Consider the following 14927-nt stretch of genomic DNA (forward strand, 5'->3'; position numbering starts at 1 on the left):
GTTGGTCATAGCTGGGCTTCCCTGTAAGACTGAGAAGAATGAGGAAAAATTCTTTCCAGACACCCTGAGGTGAGGACTCTTGCCCCGAAATACGGTAATTGATATCTGTCATGATTTTTCAAAGTAATTATTAGAACCACAAGCGCTATTCTTGTTCGCACAACTTCGCTTTTTTTCATCACGCTATTTGCTGCAGCAATTTCCCGAGTCAACTGAATTCCAGGGGATTACGCGGTGGGTGGGGAGAGGAAAAAAAGTATTTCCTTTTATCACATGTAACGCTGTTGCTTTCCCATTCCATCACGTTCCTGGGTAAGAACAGAGGAATCCAGGGTGGTCACTTGGAGTACCTGATTAACAACTTGCCTTGAAACTATTAATTAGGTGTGGAATTCATTCCCCTTAAAGACAGCGGCGGGGGGGGGGGGGGGGTTGTGGAGAAAAACCCATACCGACTCAGAAAAGTGAGCTCGCCTTTTGGAAAAAGACTCCAGATTTCAGCTGCCTTCGGGGTATTCAGGTTCTGTATGCTCTACTCTCCCCGAAAGGTCAGGTAAATTAATTGTCCAGGGCGCACAGTGCATTTCCCAGGCAGAGTGATAGAAAATGATGGTCCCTACTCTCAAACCTGCTACAATCAGCAGCTGATAACACAGCTATGGGCATACCCGGCATCAGCCAGCACCATTTCTCCTCCTTGGATTTGCCTTGTTTGACTTTTTAGCTCACCTCACACTCCCATTAGTGACGTTTGCGAGGCAGGTGATTACTGAAACTACTTCAATGGTAACGCTACTTCCCTCATACTGAGGGATTACCAAGTATCAGGATAACCACTTAATAATGCATCACCATAAAATCTCCCTTAATCGCCTTTTTTTTTTAAATCCAAACCTTCAAACAATTCACATTTAATGCCAAAGCATTGCAAAACACAGGCAGGCTGTATTTATCCAGAAAAGAAACCGGCTTTATTTTTTTTAATTGCTAATAAGAGAGAACAATCCCAAAATCACTAATCCACAATATAATGATCTAATTCCTGGTTTATTACCATGAATAATTCCACCCCTGTGATTCCTGCAAGTCCTGTGAAGGGTTCCCTATACATTTCTGAAAAAGAGCTGGAACAGTGTGATATATTTTGATCTCGTTCCCTCCTCTCAATCATGTTTGAGCATTCCCTAGAGACGGGGAAGCCCGTGCTAAGTTCTGGGGAGAGGAGGTGGACACACCACATGTGCTCACCCTCTTATCTGACTTACTATAGACTTTCATGAGCAAAGAAACTCATCCTCAAAAAGAGATCAAGCGCCCCTGCTCAGCATCTGCAGCCAGGGGTGACCAACAGAGCTAGGAGTGTTAGCTAGGCTGTCTTCTGACTTTTCTCATCCAGCCTTCTTTTCACAATGTATTTCATTCCAAGTTCAAGCTACTGTTAATTATTTTCAGGTTTAATTTCCATCAACATTCAGTTGGAAAGTATTGATTAAGCAACCTGCGTTGGGCGAGATGCTGTATGTAAAACAAAGACAAACACGGGACAGGAGTCTTTGCAAAGTTAACACACACGTTACGATTAAAGAATATGTTACTGCACATTATACGACACAGGAAATAACAGTTGTTTTAAAAGTCAAAAAAATAAAAATAACATAAAATACAGCATTTACCGTGTATCAAGCATCCAACTAAGCCTTGTTTACTGAAAACTGACTCCATACAGCACTTCCAGGAAGTAAATTCCATTATCCTCTCTCTTTTTTCTTTTTTTTACACAAGGAGAAACTGAGGCACGGGGAAGGCAACTGAATGACATTCTGAAATCTACACATTAAGTGATTCACATCTACACAGTCACGTGACGGTCTGTACTCATAACCACTACCTTATAATCAAAGATCATCTGGCCATAAGGCACTGAAGCAGTTGAGAGGGTCTCGCGAAGGAGGGGAGACTTATTATACCCACAGGTGAACTATGCTGCCATAAACTGGCGGCGAGACTGGAGGCCACAAATGTGTGAGGACTTCCGGGAAGCAACCGCTGGGATGCAGTGCGCATGCTGTGATCACAATGATAAAGCTGAAGAAGTAATACAGAACTAAATACTAATTGGTCCTAAAAGGCAGGCAAGAGAGTTCTATGCAAATAGGAAGTTAATTTTAACTCACCTAATCCCTGTGGAGTAGGATGCAGAGTATTTCTAGATATCCTATCTCCCCATCTCATTATATTCAACAGTTCCTATTGAATAGCCATCAAATGTATTCATTGAAGCATAATTGTTTGTATTTAGAGCAGTTATTTCTATTTTTTAAGACACAGACTCAGAAACTTTACCTGCAATAAATCCCAGAATCTTTCTTTTTATTTACTAGTTGACGATTCCAAATAACTAACGTATAAACCTTGACACTTTCTCAGTACAAAAAAAGCATGTCACGGCCTTTTTTTTTTTTTTTTTTAGCACAAAAGCAACATAATTATGTTTAGTGGAATTTCCTATACCTTCCCTAAATTTATATTCCTCAAGCATCTTGAACATTCACAGACTGTACGTTTCTCTACCTCTCAGGATCCCCACTTCCCAAGCACACACACTTCACAAGCACACAACAACCTGGTTGGCTTGGAATAGCTATTAGTATAATGGACTATATCACTTAGAACATTCTAGCTATCCAGTCTGTTAAAAAAACAAAATTTGTTACCTCTCCCTTTCACTAATTTTTAACCGCTGAGCATTTTGTGTCTGGCAACCATCTCACTCTAAAGGTAGATCCTCATGGTGAAGGAAATAAGCCTCAAAGCAATAGTCCTACTTAGAAGTTTTTGTTACTCGATTTTGGGTAGACAAGGAGCTTTAAAAAGAAAAAGATCAATGTGGGTTTAAAAAAAAAAAAAAAAAAGGAACGTTTTGGAGAAAAGCTGAAATTTGATAGAAGGAGAACATTTAACATTGTAGAAAGTGCCCATACTAAGTTCAGCAGTATTTTGTGAATGAGAATGTAATTCTTGGTTCAAAGCAGGGCTTTCTATTAAGAGATTTTAATAACATTCAATCCTTCTTGAACTCTTTTACCATGAATAATACAGAAAGCAGGTTTTATCCTGAGGCATTTGAGTTTAAACTTTTAAAAAAGGGATAAACACTTTTAGTTGTGGTATGAATAAAAATAGTGTCCTTAGAAAAACTACAGCAGGACATTTCTGGAAAAACAAAAAGATTTTACTTTCACAGCAAATAACTGTAAATATTTTTTACAGTTTCATATTTTTGAATATATGCAGTTGCATATCCAGATAAAATGAAAGGAGTTAAGATATAAATTCTAATATTACTTTTAGAAAAAACACTGAGTGAGTGAGCAGCTGTCTCTGGCAGTACATATCATACTTTCCAAATGTTATCAATTTGCTTCAAACTCTTCCTTTTAGGTAACTGCTAAAAGATGAAAAGTAAATCAAAGATGAAAAATCAATCAAGGAATTTGATAACATGTAATCTTTTCATAATTAATGAAGCACATCTGAAGTTTCACATTAATTCATATTTCATCCTGTCTATATATATGTTTTTTAAGTCATGATAATAGCTACCACCTATTAAATAATCATGATGATAATATAATAACAAGGGACCTTTTTCCCCTATAATTTGCTTGCCTGTGACTACATATTTTGACCCCAATTCTTAAAACAGTATAACTACAGTGGTAGCTTAAAAGATGTAAAAATGTGTATAATCAGTATGCTAAACATGAACTTCTTATGATAAACTAATGGGCAATTTCAAATGTTTTGCGGTAGAAAGCGTAGACCGTAAATTAAATAAATATTTAAACATTACACACGTTGACACAAAAATAAAGTGTTTAATTAAGACATATTTTAATATATTAGTCTAGAAACCTTTTAAATAGGCACGCCAGATTTAAAATGTGATTTAAATTAATATTTCAGAAAAAAAGGGGTCAAGGTTAAACTGTTTGTCTTCCTTAAAAAGTTTATAATGTCTTTTGTGTCTCTACTTACAAAAAGAAATCTCAATGAAACTTGGATATTAAAACCTCCCAGGAAACCAACAATAAAAGCTGCTAAGAATTTCACAAGTTTTTTTTTTTTTTCCTTAGGTGTTAATTAAATGATCATTTAACACTGCAATGTAAACACAACATTTTCATCTCCTGACAGCACAGCCTATTATAAATCCAGGGTAATAAAAGTCTTGGTGTTAACGCTCTGAACCAAGTTCCCACCACACTCTGAGATGCCTTGTCGTGTCTAAGGTTAAGCATCTAGACACAAAACAAAGCTTGCGCCTACTCGACTTCCAGTCCAATTTTCCCATCGCCCAGTGACCTAGGTAACACTTTGAGCAATAAAGAATAAATTTAATTTCTCCAGCATTTTGTGAGGATTAGGAACAATTGTTGGCTTGCAATGACTTTTTATCCTTGGATTCTTTTTCCTCCAGAGCATTCCTCCGGTCCTAAAAGAGAATTCTGATGGTTTAAGACATAGAACAAACAGAACTTTAAATTAGGCTTTTTTCAATCAATTGGAACTGTTGGAGGGGAAGCAATCAACCTTTCTCTGTGCTGTTCTCAGCTATTCACATACTTCAAGCTTTAATCTTTCACTAGTTGAAGAAACCTATCATGACGGGGCAAAGCTATCTTTTCCCATTCTGTTTCCAGACGTATTTATTTCTCTTTTCTTTAAGTTTTTTTTTTTTTTTAAACACTTAAATCAAGTTGCCATACTTAGCTGTACACATTCATTTGGGGGAGATTTCAAGAGGCGCAGATGTTCTCTTAATAACATTTCACACAGCCATGTCCTACACTACACCACGGGTGTTGCCACCAACAGGCCTTTTTACTTTTCATTGCTTCCTTCTCTAGAATGTCGTTCTTAAGAAAAAGAAAAAGAAAAAACTCTTGTCCCAAAGTTTCTTACATCCATCAGCATTAACCAAATATTTATCATGATTTTTCAACTTTCTACTGAGAATTCAGTGATAGCAATTAACTGGGTTATGGGTAGCAGGTAATAAAGAGGAGACACACCACATTGCCTCTGCCTGCAAAGCTTATGTACATGCGAAAAGTATTGGAGTTACAATAAAAACAAAACGAAACAAAAATAGCTTCTGGCTCAGATCTATTTCATTATCAAATATTGTTTAAATCCAAAGTGCTAAACGATTTGCAATTTGCACTGCATTCTGACATATGTTTAATCTAAAAATGCACTTACAATCACATATGCAGTTTATGTAAAGATGACAGACTGTTCCACAGATCACATCATATTTGCATATTACAAGATCAATGGGTTAATTATCTTAGATGGTTTTAAAGATTGAAATTTTAATTAGCAATAAAAATGTTCTTTAGGAACATATGCAAATCTTCTTGATAACTTTTAGAATAGTTTATCTGTAGTTTAAGGAGCGTAGGCAGTTTTTGCGGGCGAACTCCTATTTTTCCTTCATTTATTTACCAAAAAACATCATTAAAACAACCACCCAAATATGTACACTAACACAGTTTCTGAGTCATAGTCTCTCTTTCTACAGCTAATTCACTCTATACAGGAATTTTAAAACTACATGAATCATCAACTGGGAGAGGGCAGGAGATCTCATTAAGAACATTCTGGCCTTAATGTACCTTGTGTGGCCAAGTAAGGAGAAACAAGATGATGCAAGTGCACATTTTATGTTAATTTGTAGTGGTAAAAAAATTAATGTGGCTGTGCTTCTGCATGTGTTACTACATCGACAATAATTGCAAGACAGAGGTGAAACAGAACAAGGAGATTTGCTGACTGTGGGCAAGTTGCAAAGACATCTGTGTGACTATTATTTTCATCTTTGCAAGAACAAGATAATAATCATACAATTTCTATCACCCTGGGACGTTGGCAATGTTCTTTTGAATATAGAATCTTGAAACATCCTCAGGAGGAAAACATGATCATTCCCATTTTAAAGATACGGAAACTAGACTCCACAGGCGTCACCTGATTCCCAAAAATAACAGAGCTGCTAATATCTCAGTAGGTATTCAAACACCAGTGTTTTATGTCCTCTCTTATGCCACACACTGGTTGATTTCAGTGTCTTAAGACATAACATAAATATATTAAAATTAGCTAACAGAACTACAATCCGATGGGCCCTTATTCCTACAATTATTTTTGCCAATTTTGGTCACCAAATTATATCCTTGAGACTGCAGTGGCAATTCTAGGACTTATCGCCGAATTTTAAAATGTTCGCTTGATGATGTGTACTGAAAAAACATCTCTTTGACATGAAAACCATAGACTTAAATTCACGTGTCAGCAAACGCAATCACTGTTGCGGAACTAAGTTTTAGTTTACATGTCGCAGGTCAGACGTTAGCAGTGGCCGAGGCCCAGGGACACCACATACCAGCATCCATCACGGTCCTCTCTCTCCAGCTGCAAACCGGCCTACCGCAAGCGCCTGCTGGTGGACGCAGGCACCTTTACACCCGGGACACAACCGTTTGCACAAGTCGGCCACTTGGACGGGAAGGATTGCTGCCCGGGTGCACGGCAGGTGCTGGGCACCTAGCAGGAGCCTACCAACTTCGGACCCGTCTCAGCAGCCCCCCTTCTACTTGTGATCTCTCGAAAGTAAAACTACCGACACGAGGCCCGGCAAGCCTCCCAAGCACGGTGTTCGTCTCCGTCATGTGGGTGACTTCGAGGTCACCGGAGCACGTGTGGATTTTAAAACAGAATCACAAGTCAGTGCTACGGGCGGCCGCCTCCCTCCCGCACGCCAAGTGGCGAGGGCGACTCTGAAGGAGCCCGGGTACCCGCGCGGCGACGCTGTGTCTGCACACTCAAGACTGGCTCGTGCAATCATAATCTTTTCAAATTAAATGCTCCCCCTAAAGCTCCATTCTTCAAGGGGCAAGAGCAGAGCCCCCGGGCCCCGTAACAGTGAGGTTACGGGCCCAACAGTGGGCCTTGGTGTTTCCATCACGGGTGGTTAGCGGGTTTCTAAGTTTTATCTCATGTACGTCCGGGGTCTCAGTTTCCAAAGTCAGTCTGTCGGGCCCGCGGAGCCCGGCGGGGAGCCTTGGGGTGAACAACGGTACAGAGAGTGCACCCCAGCGTCTGCACCTTGGCAGCGGCAAGGGACAGGAAGGGAGCAGCGCCCGGATGGGGCAGCTCGGCCAGTGGAGCTGTGGGTCCGGCCAGACAACGGTAACCCTGGCAACTGCAACCTGCCATCCTGCACAACCCGGATTTACTGGGCAGGGCCACCGCCCGGGGAGGGGGAGGGCAGCAGGAGCTCCGCACCTGACACCTCCCCGAGCCCACGCCCACGCCTGAACCAGGGCAGGCAGACAAGAACTCGAGGAATTCTGACACAAGCTCCGCCTTGGTACTCCGCGATTATCCCTGGATACAAGCCCCCTCGAGACGAAATCACACGGTTTTATAGAAATGTAGGATTATAGCGAGGTAATGAATATTTTGCAGAAGCGAAAAACGGGTTATTTTTATTTTGCGCGTGTCTACCCAGACCCTCCAATGTTTAGAAGACCTGAGGGGACTAAACATTTAATTAGCCGAGTTACCCTTTAAATTTAATTTGGCTCTATTATTCCTAGTGCCTTCCCAGGGTTGCTGTTTGCTCATTCACGTTACAAACCCTGAACCCGACGGAGATTTAATTCAATACATCAAACACTTACTGAGAGGTTTCTAAAGGTCAAGCCTCATACTAGGCCCTGGGGACATAAAAACAAAACAAAACAAAACAAAACATGTTTTCATAATAAATGTTTGTCAGCATGTATATGCATAATCATAGAAAAGTCGGTGAATAATAACTGACAAGTTTACTAACGGTTGTGTCTGGATGGCAGGATAATGAATAATCTCCACTTCCCTTTTTCTATTTTTCTGGATTGTCCCAACTTTTTAACCCAAGGATATGTATGTTACTCTTGTAACTATTAAAAACCAAAAACATACTAAAGCTCCTTCTACGGGGCGAGACAAAAGGGAAATAAAGACAGCTCCCCTGTATATTTGTCATACTTCGCGAATGAATTTTTACCATAATGAAACAAAAATTTGTTTTCTTCTAAAAAAAAAAGTTCTATTATTATTAAAAACGTTAAGCATCTGCGATCCTATCTGACAGTCAATGAACTGCGACCTGACCAATCAGATTAAGCGGTCAAAATCTATTTGTCTCAGGTAAGTAGTCACTAGGCCATAAAAAGAGCCCTTGAGTTTAAAAATACTATTTATAATGCTAGATAATTCAGAGACTCCAAAACTCACTGGGGAATAATAAATGCCACTTGTGAACCAGAAATACAAAGGTTTTTATTCAAAGAAGTAGAGAAAATGGATCACTGGGACTCATGCATTTAATTTCATTTGTTAGTTTTGTTTTGTTTCAGTACACACCAGTGAAAAAGGAGTTTCTGCAATACTTAAGCTTATGTTAGAAGTCTGGGTAAATATAATAATACTCAAAGAAATAAACTGAAAACCACAAAACAAATATTTATAACCAAAAGCTTGACCGCAGTAGTCCCAACGAAATTCCTCTCTAATGAGCCCGGATTAGTAGCTGCAAACTCCAGCTGAAAAGTGTGAATCACTCACTGGTAAATCACCTGTAAGGTTACATTTATCAGGAAGATTTGTACATGCTACTCATATACATAATTGCCACTCATAAATCTCAGACAATCACGGTCGCTCATTTCGAAAAGTCGCTAAAATCTCCGTTGACCAGCTCCAGATTGTTCCAAAAATAATTTTTTCCACTCTTAGGTCGATAATAAAAATGCAGCATCGGTTTTGGAGGAGGAGCAACAGGGAGAATGGTGTATCTGTGCAAGTTAAGGAAACCATGTGCTGTCTCTTTTAACCTCCAACCTCTGGCCCTTTGCTTTCCCTTTACTTACACTTTCCATCTGTCAACAAGTGCTTGTAATTTTATTACACTGTCCTGTCGTTTATGCAGAGTTGGTATTATTTTACAGAGTTCTGTTAATGGACTGGATAAATGGTAATGCTATTTAAACTAGTCTCCTGCTCCAACAAACACAGCTGCAACTGTACTACTATTTCTGAGCAAACATCTTGACCTGAACATGTAGTGCTCTCTGAACCCGTCCAAAGAGAAATTGGAGCAGACAGCAAAGGAAAAGCATATTTGGCCGCTAGCAGCAACCAACCGTGTCGAATCATAATTCATATACAGTGTACCCTCTTTTTCTTTTATATTGCATTTAGAGTCCAAAAAAAGCATGTGTGCTGCTTCACCTGGCATCTCATTTTCAGCCAAGAGTCAAATGGTGATTATTCATTATAAATGTGAGAAGAAAATCTGCATAATGTCCAGTACATCAGACTCTTTTTAATCTAAGTACACTGTGATAAAAAAAATCAAACACCAGTAGGATGAAGCACACAATAAACTAGTGCACGTCTTCAGCGGTTGTAGACCAGGATTAAAAAAGAGTATCAAATAAGGGGGAAAGTATTAGCTAAGGCGGTAAGTCAGAAAAAGAAACAGAGATGGTAATGAGAATCATGAAACAACTGATAAGAGAAAATAAATTATGAATTTGTTTCTTTCATGAATTCTAGATGTGCGTGCCTCTGCTACATTATATGGCAGGCAATTAGGGATCGCTTAATTTGTCGGTGCAGCGATGAGTCAAATACCTTCCCTGTCCCAACATATTTTCTCTGTTATGTATCAGAAATCCTGTATCCTTTGTTCTGTCACTTATCCCTCTTGTGAAAGATTCATTTTTCAGTGAACATTTTAAAGGACATTTGTGTTTTCATATTTCTGCACATTCTCCCATCTGTGAGAACATTTGTTTTGGGTGAACTGCGAGGCACCTGTATCACATGATGAAAATCTGAACCTGAACCCTTCCTCTTGGAGCTCACGCTGGCTAGGCGGTCAGGCTCACAGGCTTTACTCATGAAAGACGTTTGATGGTGGTTGTTTATTCCACTTAACGATCATCATCCTAAAGAAGTAGCTTAGAGCTTAAAACATGTGGCTTATAACTTATCTACTCAAGAAGGAGACCACTGGTAACCACTCACTAAATCTAACGCAGGTGGGACTACAGTGCCTCCACTCAAACAATCACTGACCTGAGGATGGAGAAAAAAAATTACACCACTGTTTCCACGTGTCTTTAGTACTTATGTCACGTGTTAAGCCCCAATCGATATTAAACATTATGCCATCAGCCCCTAACTCCGGGGATGTCAAAGCACTCAAGTCCCTCTTGCAACTACTTCTAAGAAATAAAGTCTTATCTCCCAGAACTTCCCAGGGGAAGTCACGCTAGCCAGACAGGGACATCACAACTCCGAATGCATTTTCTAGCTGCCCATTTTCCCAGTGTTTACATGCTTTTTTTTTTTTTTTTTTGGTGTATAAGTCTATGAACTTAATTTTTTTTCTTTTTTTTTAATTGGTGTTCAATTTACCAACATACAGCATAACCCCCAGTGCCCGTCATCCAATCACTCCCACCCCCCGCCCTCCTCCCCTTCTACCACCCCTACTTCGTTTCCCAGAGTTAGCAGTCTTTACGTTCTGTCTCCCTTTCTGATATTTCCCACACATTTCTTCTCCCTTCCCTTATATTCCCTTTCACTATTATTTATAATGAACTAGGAAACACTGCCTGAGAGTTTTACAGGTTCTGTTTCTTTCATTCATCTCTTGAAGCTATCAGTTTCTTTTCGCACGGCAGCTCCCTAAAGTTGGACAATCATAACAAAATATGAGAGAACAGCCCTTGGCCTGCTACGTGATATTGTCAAAGTGGGAAAAAAAAAGTTCAACAATATAATTTGCCGATAGAGGATGCGGTACTGTATTACACCACCTGAAGCCTTCCAAGAGAAGTAATCCAACTACTTCTAGACTAAAAACCATATATTCTTGTTCCTCAGAGACTGTGCAGAAGTGAATTTTCCCTTAAAATTTTTTTAAATTCTTAAAATTTAAGAATTTTTCCTTCTAAAAGCTTAATGCTTTTAATTGTAGATGACAGTCCTCATTTAAATTATACTTTCCTGGCTTCAAAGAAAATCGAAAATGTCCCAGATTGGGGTGGACTGCTCATATATGGACACTATTAGCAGAGCAGTGGTTTCGTATCCTTCATTGTACCGGAGCCTTGAAGCCAATGCTTCAGTCTCCTCAATCACAGCAACTTAAAGCGGAAAGCAGAGTGACTACGAAAACCATCCCTGTGGTCCGTCTTGGAAGCTAAGCAGAAATATTTAAGTAGAAGTACCAACTTCTATACATACATGGAATCTTTTTTTTTATTTTTTTAATTGGAGTTCAATTGCCAACATTTAGCATAACCCCCAGTGCTCATCCCAAGTGCCCCCTCAGTGCCCATCCCCCAGGCACCCCCACCCCCCTCCCCTTCCACCACCCTTGTTCGTTTCCCAGAGTCAGGGGTCTCTCATCATCCATGGAAGCTTTTTAATGGCCTATCTCCTAGTTCCTTGGTCAAAACAGTCCTTACAGAAACGCTTATTTAAAAGTCAATCTTCAGGTTTGGTTTTCTTCTCAATTTGCTTGACTTGAGCTGAGTAACCGGCGGGGAGCACGGGGAGGGGAAGCCCTGCCCGGGGACCTGGGCCGCGCTGGGGGAGGGCGCCGGGGCCCAGGGCCAACCCTCCTCAGCCAAGGCCTCAGGGGCCCAAGGAGCCAGGCCGCTGCCGGCGGAGAGGACGCTCCTCCTCCTGCTATGACCGTGACAGCGACAGGCCCGACGGAGCCAGGCTGCGGGCACCCCTCCCCGCGAACGGAGCCCGTGGGGGAGGCTGGGGCACAACGTCCACGAACGCCACCGATCGTGGTTATTTATTCTTCCCACGCTCTGTAGCTTAACTCCCATCTGCACGGAATCATTTGTATGGCTGAAAATCTAATTTTAAAAGCTTTCAAAAATGTGTTTTCGCCATCCCATCTTAGGTCAGCGAACAAGCATTCCAGGGAGGAAAGACTGATTCTGCCTAAAAGTTACATGATGCTCCTTCCAAACACGTACTTCCCTTAACACCCTACGACAGAGTTGTTACGAGACCTTTACAGCCATTCCTATTGCAGAGTTTGGAATTCTGGTTTTAAAAGGAACATTTAAGAGGAAATTTACAGGCCTCTTTAAATACCTTATAATAATATTTCCAGACTAATAAACACTACTCCAGTACAGAAACAATGTCAAGAAGGCTGACACTAAGAACCCGAACTTTACAAGGAAACACTGCCAACTTCCTCTGAAAAGGAAACACAGTGGCAATTTTCCCCTCCAGACCTTAATCAAAAGTTTCCGTAAAGAAGTAAGGTAAATCTCCTCACCACCGCACAACCAAGAGACAATAATACAATTACAAGGACACAGACAGAAACCACTAAATGCTGACCAAATACAACAACTGAAACCACTGGAAAACCAATCATAAGCTTCCATAAGACCAAAAAAAAAAGAAAAGAAAAGAGAGGTATACTCTTAATCCATTAATCTACCGGTGAACAGATTCCAGGAGAGCACAAGGAAACAGATCCAAAATACATTTAATAAAATACAAGGTACTACCCGAAGCAACAATAACCGTTTCTGTCTACTTACAGCCTGTACAGCTTCGAAGTCCCAAGAAACAGCAACTCAGGAAACAGCTGAAGGTGATTTCTGTTTAAACGCCTTTTGAGAAAAACAAAAACAAAGCATACGTTACACACAAAATACCCAACAACCAGTCTGTGATTTAGTCGTGTCATGCCTCATCCTGTTTCAGGGAAGAAAGAAATGACATTCAAAAGAACCCAAGCATTGCAAATCAGAAGTTGGTTACACCTTGTGTCACCTGACTCTTTAAAGCAATTTTCCATTACGCTCACCCGGATGACTCCCCGGGCCTAAGCCCTAGCCTCACATCCCGTGCAACATCAGTCATCCAGGATACACACGATGAAAAAGGGTTTCTTGACTCAGACTCTGGTGTCTGGGTTAGGTGTGTGCAGTACACAGCACAAATGCCACCGTGAACGGTGCCCTAAAAAAAGATTCATGTGCTGTCCCAGATGACCTAAATTTTCAGCCAAGGCATTATGGGGAGATGGAAATTTCAATTTTGTGAGCATCTTGCTTAGTTGGGGGAAAAAAAAAAAACTGTGAAAAACTGTCAGCATGATTTGTCCCTATGGGCGAAAGCAGAGGAAAAACCACAGAGGTCCAAACCTAAACCCACAATTCTTGACCCTTAGCTAAAAACAAGGCCGGCTTATAACCAATCATGGTGGCTAGAAATGCTTAGATAATGCTTTTTTAAGTGTTTACCTGATATGAATTTAAATTTAGAATTTAGGAAAAAAATGTAACTGCAACTAATTCATGCCCTGATGCCATGTAACGGAGTTCTCCTGGACCGTGGACGTTCGTTAAAGAGTTGGGAAGTCCGATTCGCCTTAAGTGGGCAACCTGACCTGATTTCGGGCAACCGAAATCAGTAAAAATAATGTCCATCCCCCTGCATTTTCCAAAGTTAAATAAAATAATGATAGGCTGATGCAAAACATGGACACTTAAACGATTTACAAGTTGCTATAGCTCTAGACGAGAATAAGAAGGTCCAGAAAATTAATGTCATATTGAAGAACCTGGAGCTATTTCTTGAGCCTTAACTATAAATGTTAAGAGGACAGGAAGAGAAAGCATATCCATCTTGACATATGTAAATGGTCATCAGATAGGAACAAAATTATACTTATTTAATCTCCAGAGGGCAGAAATGGCACTAGTTTGATTATGAGCCTTAAGAAAGTAGATGATAAGAAGACCTTTCTAAGAATTAGAAAATTTCCAAAAACTAGAAGAAATGGAATGACCTGCCTTGAGGAACTCTCAATTTTTTAACTCCATTTATATTCAAGCAGGGGCTATGCATTTGCTTGTTATTTTTTTTTTTTTTCTCGCAAAGGACATAATAAAAAGAAATCCTGCGCTAGGCGAAAAATCGCACCAGGTGAACTTCAGAACTTCTTCCAACTCTAAAATGCCACGAGGCAATGATGAAAACCGTGACTTTCGTTACACAAACTCGCGTTATGAAGAAGTTGACCATCTACGGAAACACTCTCAGCTTAATAAAATGCACACCCATAAAAAAGGAGGCCAAGACAATTAGGCGGGGAAATAGTAAAATTAGTGGCAAAAGAGTGGAATTTCTTCCCACTTACACAAATTTATTTAAACAAAGCAGACAACAAGGTCAAATCTAAAGCAAAACCAAGAGCTCTTTACTCATTTATTTTTCTCCACTGGGCAAGGAGGAAAGGAAGGAGTATTTCCAGAATCTACCTTGATGCAATTCTGATAAGACGTAACTTCATTGTGACCCAGTTATGTTTTTCTCTCAAACGACAAAGCATGAATATTCACAATAGCAGAAATTAGAAATTTTTTAGGGAAGCAACCGCTCTCGGGTAGACTCTCATAATTCCAAGAGCCAATCTCGACTTGTAACATGGCAGATGTGGGCTGTCGTAAAGTCATCCAACCACTGGACCAACAGACTCCCTGCAGGATTCTCCAGCTGCAACCAGGATGCTCCTTCAAGCCCCTATTCCAAGCTTTCCTTTGAGATGGGACATCTTACATGGTATTTGAAACTTCCCTGGTTCCCCTACACAGAGGTGGTGCCTCCCCTGGCTGTGCTCCCCAACCCCATGGCATTTGACAAATAACAGTATATTTAAATAACCCTATATTATATTTATTCACATACTCCTCTGATTCCCAGTAGACTGGAAGGTCTTCCAGTACAGAGACCCCATCTTTGGATCTCTTCCCTTC

General features: G+C 40.4%; 1 protein-coding gene across 7 annotated transcripts in view; it reads right to left on the reverse strand.

Annotated features, from left to right (window-relative positions):
- SLIT2 (slit guidance ligand 2) overlaps nucleotides 1–14927 on the reverse strand; it is a 349622-nt gene that overhangs the window by 322225 nt on the left and 12470 nt on the right. For all 7 annotated transcript variants that reach the window (XM_038533594.1, XM_038533592.1, XM_038533593.1 and 4 more), the window contains one exon: nucleotides 12705–12776. In XM_038533594.1, the coding sequence (XP_038389522.1) occupies nucleotides 12705–12776 (72 nt within the window). The remainder of the gene's footprint in view (nucleotides 1–12704; nucleotides 12777–14927) is intronic.

Source organism: Canis lupus, chromosome 3, assembly GCF_011100685.1.
Source record: "Canis lupus familiaris isolate Mischka breed German Shepherd chromosome 3, alternate assembly UU_Cfam_GSD_1.0, whole genome shotgun sequence".
NCBI classification, from domain to species: Eukaryota; Metazoa; Chordata; class Mammalia; order Carnivora; family Canidae; genus Canis; species Canis lupus.